General features: G+C 44.2%; 1 protein-coding gene across 1 annotated transcript in view; it reads right to left on the bottom strand.

Moving 5' to 3' along the window:
• NOS2 (nitric oxide synthase 2) overlaps window positions 1-11,172 on the bottom strand; it is a 63,060-nt gene extending 51,888 nt beyond the window's left edge. The window contains 4 exon segments of the mRNA XM_068266362.1: window positions 2,396-2,544; window positions 4,791-4,913; window positions 7,127-7,196; window positions 10,970-11,172. Of these exon segments, the coding sequence (XP_068122463.1) occupies window positions 2,396-2,544; window positions 4,791-4,913; window positions 7,127-7,196; window positions 10,970-11,172 (545 nt within the window).
• Window positions 11,173-12,829: the final 1,657 nt, after the last annotated feature.

Genomic DNA, 12,829 nt, shown 5'->3' with positions numbered 1-12,829 from the left:
TTGTTGGGAGTGCTGCTCACAGCGGAGGTCTCTGGGGAACTCATGTTGAGCTCATATAGTGGTTGACGGTGAGTGGAGTATTACTGATCCCAGCAATATACACACTGACTGGCAGAGTACGCAATGCTATATAGTGTGGCTGAGCGGTGTACACAGAGTGGCAGTAAACACAATGCTATATAGTCTGGCTGAGCGAGCGGTGTACTACTGTTCCCAGCAGAATCAGAGTGGCAGTAAACAATGGTATATAGTCTGGCTGAGCGGTGTACACAGAGTGTCAGTAAACAATGGTATATAGTCTGGCTGAGCGAGCGGTGTACTACTGTTCCCAGCAGAATCAGAGTGGCAGTAAACAATGGTATATAGTCTGGCTGAGCGGTGTACACAGAGTGTCAGTAAACAATGGTATATAGTCTGGCTGAGCGAGCGGTGTACTACTGTTCCCAGCAGAATCAGAGTGGCAGTAAACAATGGTATATAGTCTGGCTGAGCGGTGTACACAGAGTGTCAGTAAACAATGGTATATAGTCTGGCTGAGCGGTGTACACACAATGCTATATAGTCTGCTATATAGTGTCAGTAAACAATGGTATATAGTCTGGCTGAGCGAGCGGTGTACTACTGTTCCCAGCAGAATCAGAGTGGCAGTAAACAATGGTATATAGTCTGGCTGAGCGGTGTACACAGAGTTTCAGTAAACAATGGTATATAGTCTGGCTGAGCGGTGTACACAGAGTGTCAGTAAACAATGGTATATAGTCTGGCTGAGCGGTGTACACAGAGTGGCAGTAAACACAATGCTATATAGTCTGGCTGAGCGAGCGGTGTACTACTGTTCCCAGCAGAATCAGAGTGGCAGTAAACAATGGTATATAGTCTGGCTGAGCGGTGTACACAGAGTGTCAGTAAACAATGGTATATAGTCTGGCTGAGCGGTGTACACAGAGTGTCAGTAAACAATGGTATATAGTCTGGCTGAGCGGTGTACACAGAGTGGCAGTAAACACAATGCTATATACTCTGGCTGAGCGAGCGGTGTACTACTGTTCCCAGCAGACACAGAACAGTGAACAGAATGCTATATAGTGTGGCTGAGCGAGCGGTGTACCACTATTCCCAGCAGACACAGAACAGTGAACAGAATGCTATATAGTGTGGCTGAGCGGGCGGTGTACCACTATTCCCAGCAGACACAGAACAGTGAACAGAATGCTATATAGTGTGGATGAGCGAGCGGTGTACCACTATTCCCAGCAGACACAGAACAGTAAACAGAATGCTATATAGTGTGGCTGAGCGAGCGGTGTACCACTATTCCCAGCAGACACAGAACAGTGAACAGAATGCTATATAGTGTGGCTGAGCGAGCGGTGTACCACTATTCCCAGCAGACACAGAACAGTGCACAGAATGCTATATAGTGTGGCTGAGCGAGCGGTGTACCACTATTCCCAGCAGACACAGAACAGTAAACAGAATGCTATATAGTGTGGCTGAGCGAGCGGTGTACCACTATTCCCAGCAGACACAGAACAGTAAACAGAATGCTATATAGTGTGGCTGAGCGAGCGGTGTACCACTATTCCAAGCAGACACAGAACAGTGAACAGAATGCTATATAGTGTGGCTGAGCGAGCGGTGTACCACTATTCCCAGCAGACACAGAGTGGCAGTAAACAGAATGCTATATAGTGTGGCTGAGCGAGGTACACAGAGTGGCAGTAAACAGAATGCTATATAGTGTGGCTGAGCAAGCGGTGTACTACTATTCCCAGCAGACACAGAGTGGCAGTAAACAGAATGCTATATAGTGTGGCTGAGCGAGGTACACAGAGTGGCAGTAAACAGAATGCTATATAGTGTGGCTGAGCAAGCGGTGTACTACTGTTCCCAGCAGTGACACAATGACAGGGGGGACCCTGGCTAGCGTGGCTGGAGCGCGAACTACCCTGCCTGCCTACCCAAAGCTAAACCCACAGACAAATGGCGGAGATATGACGTGGTTCGGGTATTTATTTACCCGAACCACGTGACCGTTCGGCCAATCAGAGCGCGTTCGGGTCCGAACCACGTGACCCGTTCGGCCAATCACAGCGCTAGCCGAACGTTCGGGGAACGTTCGGCCATGCGCTCTTAGTTCGGCCATATGGCCGAACGGTTTGGCCGAGCACCGTCAGGTGTTCGGCCGAACTCGAACATCACCCGAACAGGGTGATGTTCTGCAGAACCCGAACAGTGGCGAACACTGTTCGCCCAACACTAGTGGGCACCTTTAGAAATATGTCAGAAATGGATGCACAAAATACAGATAAAATATTCAGACATTGAATACAAGTTAGTTTCTGATTTAAACAGTTTTATAAAGCTAATAACGAGACGTTATGGATTGACTTACTCTTTAAAAGACTTGTAGTATTGGTTTATAAACTCTATTGCTTGAGGTAGAACTTCATCCGGTGGTATTGGCTTGTCTCTTGGACCTCTCACATAACACTTAGCATTCATTACTGATCCATGGCAGACAGTTGATTGGCAGCCAATTTTCTGGAAAGCAAAATCAGACATAAATCTCCAACAAATGGGAGAACAGTGAATCTCCTGTGGCCAGAGGTGTCACTAGAGGGGAGGGTGGGGCAGAGCTGAGCAGATACAGGGGTCAATCCTCCATATCTGATGTTTCTGTGGCTACACTTGCTATGGGTGTAAAGAGCATCATAGCCACACTTGTTTAGCCTCTTAGAGATTTCAAATGAGATATTTTGTTTGAAAACTGCTCTGTAATTTAAACCTTTACCAGCAGATCTCAAAGCAGTTATAGTTACGTACCCGTTCCAGATGGTTTGATCGGCTTCTTCTCTCCTCCACCCATGGTGCTGCACTCCCGACATCTTCTTCTGGATCCCGAACCCATCATATGATGTTATTGAAACCCAGAAAACATGTCGGGATTACATCGCCGCCGCGGTGGAGGAGAGAATAAGTCGATCCAGCCGTCTGGACAGGTAACTATAAAAGCTCGCTGCTGCCCACTCTGCATACCCTGCCTAGCCTGCCAGGCTGGAGAAGGGACACTTCCCCAGTGGAAGGCAAAACTCGGCCCTGCAGCCAACTAGTTTTAAATATCTGATCTGCATGTTTGTTTAGTGTATGTAGCTACATTTATTAAGGCACTGGATAAGAAGGACAGCCAGGCGATGTTTACAAGCAAATAAATATGTCTGCCTCCATTTGTCTCTCACCTTCGGCTCAATCCACGGCTATTGGGGCTGTGCCCTCCTCAGCCTGTATGCTGGTAGCGCAGCGTGGACAGGGAATGGGGATGATGGGGAGGGAGAGCAAGAGGAGACGCACTGCTGCTGCTATGTCAGCCTCCATATGTCTCTCACTTCGGGTTTAATAAAGATTTTTTAAGTTTCAATTAAAAAAAAGTTAATATATTACAAATAAAAAGAATGGAACAACTATTGTTTTATCAAAGAGTTATTCTATGCAAATGCATAATATCTCATGTATATGTGGAGTCTGCTGAGCTTAGTCAGGGCGCAGTGTAGGAGGGGATGCACAACTCACTCAGCTATCATTCCCCCATTGTGTTAGAAGCAGAGAGAAATAAGAAAAAGGGATACTTGGCAGTGCCTGCAAGCCAGATAACTATAGATGAAGTTGTTGGGGGAGTTGGGGGATCTGGGGCGCCTCTTAGTCTAAAAGCAATCAGTGTGTGATGGCTGGGGTGGGAGGGATGGAAGGGCGCATTTTTGGTGTCTCAGCCTTGGGTGCTGAAGGACCTTGTCCCGGCTCTGCATTAGAGGCTCCAACAATGACATTTCCCTATTACTGGTCCTAGGCATGACCTCCATATTCTTGCTCTTCATCTTTGTTACAGTAGGGGGTATTCTGGGGTATTCAGTATTACTAAGTTGAGACAAATAAACTATGGAGACATTATTTGGGGCAGCTTAACCACTTCACCCCAAGGCGGTTTTTACCTTAACGGACAAGAGCGATTTTCACCTTTCAGTGCTCATCCCTTTCATTTGCCAATAGCTTAATCACTACTAATCACAATGAAATGATCTATATCTTGTTTTTTTCACCACAAATTGGGCTTTTTGGGGTTGATATTTGTTTTTAGTAATTACTTTATTTTCTATGCATTTTAAAGGGAAATACAAGGAAAAAATTAAAAAATACACTATTTCTCCAATTTAATCCCCTATGGTTTTAATTCTAAACACTGCTACTGTACATAAAACCCACACATTTTATCTGCCCATTTGTCCTGGTTATCACAAGATTTTAATTATGTCTCTAGTACAAAGTATGGTGACAATATATCGTTTGGAAGTAAAGGTGTATTTTTTTTGGGTGGGTCTTTTTTCACAATTTTCACGTGCACGCACACGAGGATACACATGCACACACGGGAGCGTGCACATGCACCCACGGGAGCGCGCACGTGCACGCGCGCAGCGGCAGCAGCACTGTCTGACTTATAAAAACGTCCTGGAGCCATTAAGAGGCTCTAGCAGGACGTTTTTATAAGTCAGCATGTCATTAAGTGGTTAAATAACATATAACAACATTGCAGAGACGGTTGGATTTCAGTTTATCCCCTTCCTGGTCACACGCATGGCCATTTTCTCCATTATCTATTAAAAAAAAAAGATGAATCCACCTTTTGCTACTTCGCACAGTGATTTAAGCATTACAACTTCCGCAAGAAATAGTTAACAAGGATCATTCGTCTTTACACCACACAGTTACAAAGGTTGCATGTTAATCCCACAAACCTGCTTTGCTTTGAGGTGTAAAGTGTCTTGTATAGTCTTTCCATTTTCATAGTTCTTCAGTTTCATGTATCTTGGACACCTCACTTTAGTACAAGAGTGGTTTTGGTTTTCTGGAACACGCTTCTGAAAGAGAGAGGAGAATAAAGACTCTGTGATATTTCTTTTAACTGAACTGTCTGCTCAGATGCACAAACAGGTGTACATTTAAAAAAGGTGCCCGAGAATTTGGGAATCGAGCAATACCGATGGAAGAATATTGGTGATAATAGCAAAGTTCTGCTAGCCTTCCCTACACTTACTCTCACACTAACTTGCCCACCTACACACAGAACTACCCCCCCCCCCCTACACACAGAACTAACCTCCCCCCCCCCCCCCCATGCTTTAGCTCATCTCTAACTACAGCTCATACTTACTTCCCCCACTCTGGCTGCCTTGAGTCCCCACTCCAGCACCCAAACTTAAAATGAACCTCCGGACTAAAAATCGACTTAGCAGCACTGAAAAGGCTTTGTGTTTCTTTAACAGTTTCACAGCATCAGAACATTGTTTCTCTTATACAAGCCTCATTTTTAGCTGCACAGAAGAAAACTGCCCGGGCTTTTTTCCCCTGAAGCTGTGCAAAGCATGATGGGATTTCTGATTTTGTTGTTCTAGTTCTGCTGTTTTGGTGCAATTTTTTTTTTTTTTAGATTTTGAATTTAACATTTGAAGCCTAGCGTGTGCAGCTGGGAGGGGTAATCAGGACACAGGATAGTTGGAACTGTGTCTCCTGCTCCTTGTCACCTCCTTTCAACCTAAAAGATGGCTGCCCCCATGACAAAGATGGCAGCCCCCATGAATCACAAACATTTGCCTGTTATTTTAAAACAGGGTGAGTAAGAGATTATATTACCTATCTATTCTAATTAACATAACTAATGTAACTTGATGACAGTATGTTTGTTTAGGCTGAAGTTCCCCTTTAACCTCGGCACCAAAGAACTGCCAAGCTCCTGTGAACTACTGCGGTAAAGCCACCCCCCTTTCCCTGCAGCCCGATAATTAAAAATCCAAAGAATAATTGTACAATAGCTCTCTCTGGCCACCTCTAGAGGAGGGTAGCAGGGCAAGAGACAACACTAATGTGAACAATTCTCTAGAGTAACTGATAAATTACACTTGTCCAAAAACAGCCCTACTGAAGGGTAACAATCTCATGAGGCCTCTTGGGTGAGTGATGTGACCATTAATGTCACAGCTAGTGGCACTTGTGCTGAAAGTTTGACATCTTTATGATGACAAGATAGTTACTTTGGGTTGATGGTAAACTATTCTATTAATTACCTAAAAGCATGATATTACTCTAACAGGACAGTATGTTTATTATTGACGTCTTTCTAACATAGAATATTTCTGGTAACATAAACTTCATAAGCTGTTTCCATAAAAGGACAAGCTTCATCAAATTTTCCTTCAATCCGTTAAGCAAGTTTTACATTCTTTCCCATGTTTTCTGTGTCTCATACAGGCACCAGGTTTTGCCTGTATCAAAAGATGGCAGCCTTCTTGAAAACAATTTATTTGGTCTTCTTATTGTTTGGAGAGACTTAGGATATTACTTTTTCTAAATGATATACCAAAGTTGTGGGTCTATAGAAATAAATAAAGCCCTTCTTAACTAACCTACTGGTAGGAAACAATGGGGCATAAGCACAAACGTCAGTAAAGTAGCAGTGTGTAGAGCGCTAACAGCAATTTTACCGCCACTTGACCTGTCAAGGTAACGAGCATTGCTCAGCTAGCACAATCTACATTCTCTAGGTACCACAAAGGGTAACATGAGTTACTTTACTTGCATTATGCACGGTACCCCAATAATGCTCCTAGGTAACACCGGTCATGCTAATTGCACAACGTGCGCAACGTTGAAGCAAAAGTAGCTGCTAAGTTGCTACTGCGCAACGCAACATTACCAAAGTTTTGTGCATATGCCTAAATGTCTGTAACGTATGATAAACACTCAGAGTAGAATCATCCACCAGGCAACCAAGGCAGCTGCTTGGGGCCCAGTAAGCATTACGAGGCCTACTGCCACCTTCTTTGACCTCACTCCACTTTACCTAACCAAAAGAACCACAAGGGGGCCATAAATCTACTACTTTGCCTAGGGCAACATTCCATCTCTGCAAACACTTCTGAAGCTTACACTATGAAAAAAAATATCAAATATATGTAAAAATACATTACTTTACAACATTTTTTTTAAAATCCCCAGTCATAAGTTCATACCACAACTAATCTCAGGTATTTCTTAAGTGGTCAAGAAAACTTAATTATGTTTAGATGTTAATTACCTCTAAAGGAACCTTAATTTCAGCCATATCTTTTTTCGGGCCATTGATCGTGGCATCCTCTTGGTTCAAACTTTGAAAAATGAAACAGCAAAATATGAGAGACTTGTTCTGTTTTGTTATTCAAATCAAGCACAGGAACTATAGAGATATTTTCATGGTAATAAATTTGCTTCCCTTCTTGTTATTGTAAAACAAAGGACAACGTCTTTGTATCCTTTGATACCTTGAAGCAAAACTACACAAAAAAAGTACTTTGATCTGAATACTTTTTTTCTATTAAACAAGTAAAAAAGAATACCACTTCTTTCTCAGAATTCCATAGCCCCTGTTAATGCCTGAATGTCAGTGCTGAGGCCTTTTTGACTTGGCCCTAACACTGGGCATTGAAGGGGCAATGCAATTTATTCTTCACCTCCCACCCCCTCCCATCCAGCTCCTCCTCCACCCTATTCTCCCCTCACCTCCTTCACTCCTACTACCATTGAGAAAGTCAACCACCGACTGCAGACTTCCCATACCAGTACCTCCCCCCTTGACCCCATCCCTTCTGATTTACTCCAGCCTCACTTCATGGATTTGGCCCCAGTGCTTACTACCCTATCCTCTCCCTATCCACAGGCACCTTCCCCTCAGACTTCAAGCAGGCCACTGTACTACCCCTGCTCAGGAAACCCTCCCTCAATCCCTCACTGCCCTTCAACTACCGCCCCTTTGCCTCAAAACTCCTTGAGCGTCTGGTTCACAAACGCCTGACCCAGTACCTCAATGCCAACTCACTGCTAGAATCACTGCAATCTGGATTTTGGCCTGCCCACTCATCCGAAACAGCTCTCACCAAAGTGGTCAATGACCTTGCCTTTGCTGGAGGTAAATACTCCATTCTCCTCCTCCTTGACCTTTCAGCAGCTTTTGACACAGTAGACCATCCCCTACTCCTCCAGTCCATGGGCATTCACGACCTCGCCCTGACCTGGCTTTCATTCTACCTCTCCAACCGCTCCTTCATGACCTCCTTCATCCACCCCTAACAACCTCTCGGTGGGAGTCCCCCAAGGCTCAGTCGTTGGCTCCCTACTGTTCTCCCTCCATGGGTTTTAACTATCATCTGTATGCAGATGACACCCAGATCTACCTCCACACCCCTGACCTATCCACCACTACCTTGGACAAGGTCTATCAGCCATCTCCTCCTGGATGTCCCCTAGGTTCCTGAAACTAAATCTAGACAAAACAGAATTTATGATCTTCCCACCCTGGCCATGCCTTAACCTCCCAGATGTGCATGTCACTGTTAACCACACTACCATTCGCCCTACCTCTCAAGCCTGCTGTCTGGGTGTCACTCTGGACTCCGCACTCTCCTTCACTCCCCCACATCCAAAACCTCACAAAGTCCTGTAACTTCCTCCGCCGTTACATCTGCAAGATCCGCTCTTTCCTGACCTCTGCCACCACCAAACTCCTCATCCATGCCCTTATAATTTCCCGCCTTGACTACTGCAATGCCCTTCTGTCTGGTCTCCCTATGACCCAAATTGCCCCACTGAATTCCATCATGATGATTGCGGCAGCCAGAATTATCCACTCCTCCCATCGCTCCACCACAATGGCTCCCCTCTGTGAATCCCTCCACTGGCTTCCTATCCAGTCCAGAATCAGATTCAAAATACTCTGTCCACAAAACCTGTCCAACCTACATTTCCGATCTTACTCAGAGGTACACACCTAGCCACTCACTCCGCTCCTCCAATGAACTTCGCCTGACCGCCTCCCGCATCACCCAGTCCCATGCACGCCTCCAGGACTTCTCAAGAGCTGCACCAACACTATGGAACTTACTACCTCCACCTATTAAGGCAGCCCCCTCCTTCAACATCTTCAAGAAGGCCCTCAAAACTCACCTTTTTACTCTGGCCTACCTCCCCTCACAAGTGCTCTAAACCCGCAGCTGAACTCTGGTCCCTACCTTTCGTGTCCCTACCTCTCCCTCTAGATTGTAAGCCTTCGGGCAGGGTCCTCCTCCTTTTGTGTCCTACCTGATCATGCACCACCATTACTGTGCACCCATGCTAAGCATTTGAGTGAACTCAACTTGCCTAATCTCCATGCTCCCATCAAGTGACTGACTAAGCATTACCTTGTACTCTTACTGTGCTGCGTGATCTGTTTTCTCTTGTTTTCCTGTATTGTCGTATTGCTGTATGTCAACCTAAATATTGTCTGTAAGCTAAACTGATGTCCATCGCTGCATAATATGTTGGCGCTTTATAAATACAATAAATAATAATAAATACAATTCTGGTGTCATGTGATCCAGGAACAGGTATGCAGGATTGTCAGCACTGATAGAGCATGTCTAAAACCAGCAGGCATCACCATATTGGAAGAAGAAAAAGTCAGGTTTGAAATGCGTGATATGTGGAAGCAAAAAAGTATAACAAGGAAAACGGAAGCCCAGTCTGGTGTAGTATTTCGGTATCAAGTTAGTGTAAGTAATCAAAGAAATGGGTGATCACACTCTCCTGGTCACATATGAGGAAGTACCATGCCCAATCGGTTGGTACAGGTGTAAAAAAACATAAAATCTAAAATGTCTGACTTCCTCAAATGGAGTGGAAACACATGTAGCTAGTGACTGGAGGTGCACAATAAAAATATTAAAAAAGCCTAAAACTGCTTAAAGAGAATCTGTATTGTTAAAATTGCTCAAAAGTAAACATACCAGTGCGTTAGGGGACATCTCCTATTACCCTCTGTCACAATTTCGCCGCTCCTCGCCGCATTAAAAGTGGTTAAAAACTGTTTTAAAAAGTTTGTTTGTAAACAAACAAAATGGCCACCAAAACAGGAAGTAGGTTGATGTACAGTATGTCCACACATAGAAAATACATCCATACATAAGCAGGCTGTATACAGCATTCCTTTTGAATCTCAAGAGATCATTTGTGTGTTTCTTTCCCCCATGCACTGAAGTTTCAGGCTGCTCTTTTCTTCTTGCAAACAGCTTTGCCCTTGTTTGTAATTCCTCAGTATGTGAAAGCCCAGCCAGCTCAGAGGACGATTTATCCAGCTGATTAGAGCAGCTTCTCTCTTCTCTCTTATCTAAATAACACACAGGCAGTGTGCATAGAGGGGCCAGAAAGGGTGAGTTCATAGCAGAACCACAACACTGAAGAACTTGGCAGCCTTCCAGACACAGGCCGACAAGTCTGACAGGGGAAAGATACATTGATTTATTACAGAGACTGTCATAGTAGAAAGTGCTGCAGTTAGCCAGAACACATTAGAATAGCTTTTGGAACATGTAGGATGATAAAAAACAGGATGCAATTTTTGTAACGGAGTCTCTTTAAGGAAGGAAACTATAAGCTTACCTTTAATGATGAAAACATTCCTCATGTAAATAAGCTTTGAAACCTTCCTTTTAAGCTATTTTTAGTTTTCTTATATTTTTATTTGGCGCCTACAGTCACTAGCTAGTTACATGGTTTGAAATGGTTTATTGTGATCATTAGGATGTATTACATTATTTTTTAATATATCTTGAGTATGGTTGTTGATGTGGCTATATAACTCCATATCATTGATAATCATAGATCGCAGTGAGTACACAGCTGACCTTTCAGCAATGATTGCTATGTTCTGGAAGGACCCAGGTAAGGACTGAAAACGTTTGCTACCGAATCACAGACAGTGTTTTTAAAATTAAGGCCAAGATTTCAGGATCACTTACACTCTCCAATGTTTTCAAGTCCACAACTAAGTCATCCACATGGCCGGCCTTTGACCTGAGCGACCAGAGTGGTCGCTCAGGGCGCGAGCTTCCAGGGGGGTGCTCTCTACCATTCTGGCCACATATCTACCTGGCTGCAGCTGCGGAATGCAGACTCCAGCCGGTCCGTATTCCGTGGTAGCTCCGCCCTGGTGCCGCTGGGGGTGATGGGGGCGAAGACCAGGAAAGCAAACTGCTGCTGTGGCACTGCCTCTTGCGGAGTGGGGGGGGCAGTAACTCCACCCCTCGCAAATGTGATTGCCAATTGGATCATGGCTTCGCCTGCTTCAGTGACAGTGGGAGATGCAGTCTGCCCCGGAGAAGCATGCAGCACGTGTGGCTAATGAGAGAGTTGTCACTCCTGTCTGTCCTGTCCGAGTCCTGACGCCTGGCCATCTTCTCCTCATCTCCTGTTCCCAGCAATACTGGCACGGTGACTGCAAGTCTGCACAGACAGTATACTGTATGACAGAGAAGACTAGCAAAAAAATAATGTCCCCCAACTGCCTCCCTACGCTAAAGGGGGGATATGCGGCTGCTTAGATACACTAAGGGGGGGGGGGGGGCTGGGGGTTCTGCCTATATACACTAAAAGGGGATCTGCAAGACTAGCCTATATATACACTAAAGGGGGGAATCTGCCTATACTACTCGCAGTAAAATCGCCCACGCAAAACGGTAGTGCTAAGCGCTTCCATTTTGCACTTTTAAATGTGAATGGGCCCTTAGTGTTTATTCCTGATTTTCTGCATATCTTCAAATGATGATAACATTTAGCCATCGGAAAACCTGCCCCCACCCATATATGCCCCATGCCCAAGTGGCATTCTGATCATGTCCTAATAATGCATTAAGTGCAGTTTCACTCCAAATAAGTAAAAATCATCATGGTAAATTATCTGATTCTTGATAACCCTTGGAAAGGGAAATCATAAGAGATACAAAGGCAGACTTTTTTTTCTCTATGTAGTTTATCCATTTGCCAATTTTTTTTTTATTTGAAAATGTCTATAGTAAATTATTATTTAAAAGAAATGAACCTTTAGATCTTGATTGTTTTAAGCCAATAAAAACAAAAGTTTGCTTTCCTAAAACAGAAAGAATTTGCGATAATTCAGGTTGGAGTGAGCTCGAGATGTCTCCCAGGCACCACTGCTGAATATTTTTAAGCCAATGGGACCACAATTCTTCAAATTTCAATTTCCCAATCCCCACATTATCCAGTGATAGCATCCTATTGTCGTTCAGTCACTGCTATTGCCTTGAGCAGTTGAAGCAAGAAGGGTATGGTGGCTGCCATATGTATTTCCTTTTAAGTACAGTAATACCAGTTGCCCGGTTGCCCTGCTGATCCTCTGCTTTCAATCCTTTTAGCCATAGACCCTGAACAAGCATATGCAGATTAGGTGTTTCTGACAATATTGTTTCAACTGACTGGATTAGCTGCATGCTTGTTTCTGGTGTTATTCAGACACTACTGCAGCCAAATAGACCAGCAGGACTGCCAGGCAATTGGTATTGTTTAAAAGGAAATAAATATGGCAGCCTCCATATACTTCTCACTTAAGTTGTCATTTAACAGTACTTAAGGGGGCCCATACACTGGTCGATTTCAGCCATCGATCGATCGATTACATAGGATCAATCGGAAATTGATTCCATCAGATCTATCGATTGATTTGCAGCCGATTTTGATTGATTTCAATCGATTTGATCTATCTGACAGGATGGAAAATCTAGGTCAAGCTGCTGCTGGCAGATCGATTGCCCATATAGTTGCATTGGATCTAATGGTCCAATAATCCATTTTGAATGATTTCCAATAGATTTCATTCTGGAATCTATTGGAAATCTGTTCCTAGTGTGTGGCACACATCAGATAGATTCCTGTCAGATTCGACTTGACAGGCATCTTATAGATATCTATCTGA

The sequence above is a fragment of the Hyperolius riggenbachi genome, chromosome 2, assembly GCF_040937935.1.
Source record: "Hyperolius riggenbachi isolate aHypRig1 chromosome 2, aHypRig1.pri, whole genome shotgun sequence".
Taxonomy (NCBI): domain Eukaryota; kingdom Metazoa; phylum Chordata; class Amphibia; order Anura; family Hyperoliidae; genus Hyperolius; species Hyperolius riggenbachi.
The sequence above is the reverse complement of the archived record's forward strand: the minus strand, read 5'-3'. Positions and strand labels throughout refer to the sequence as shown.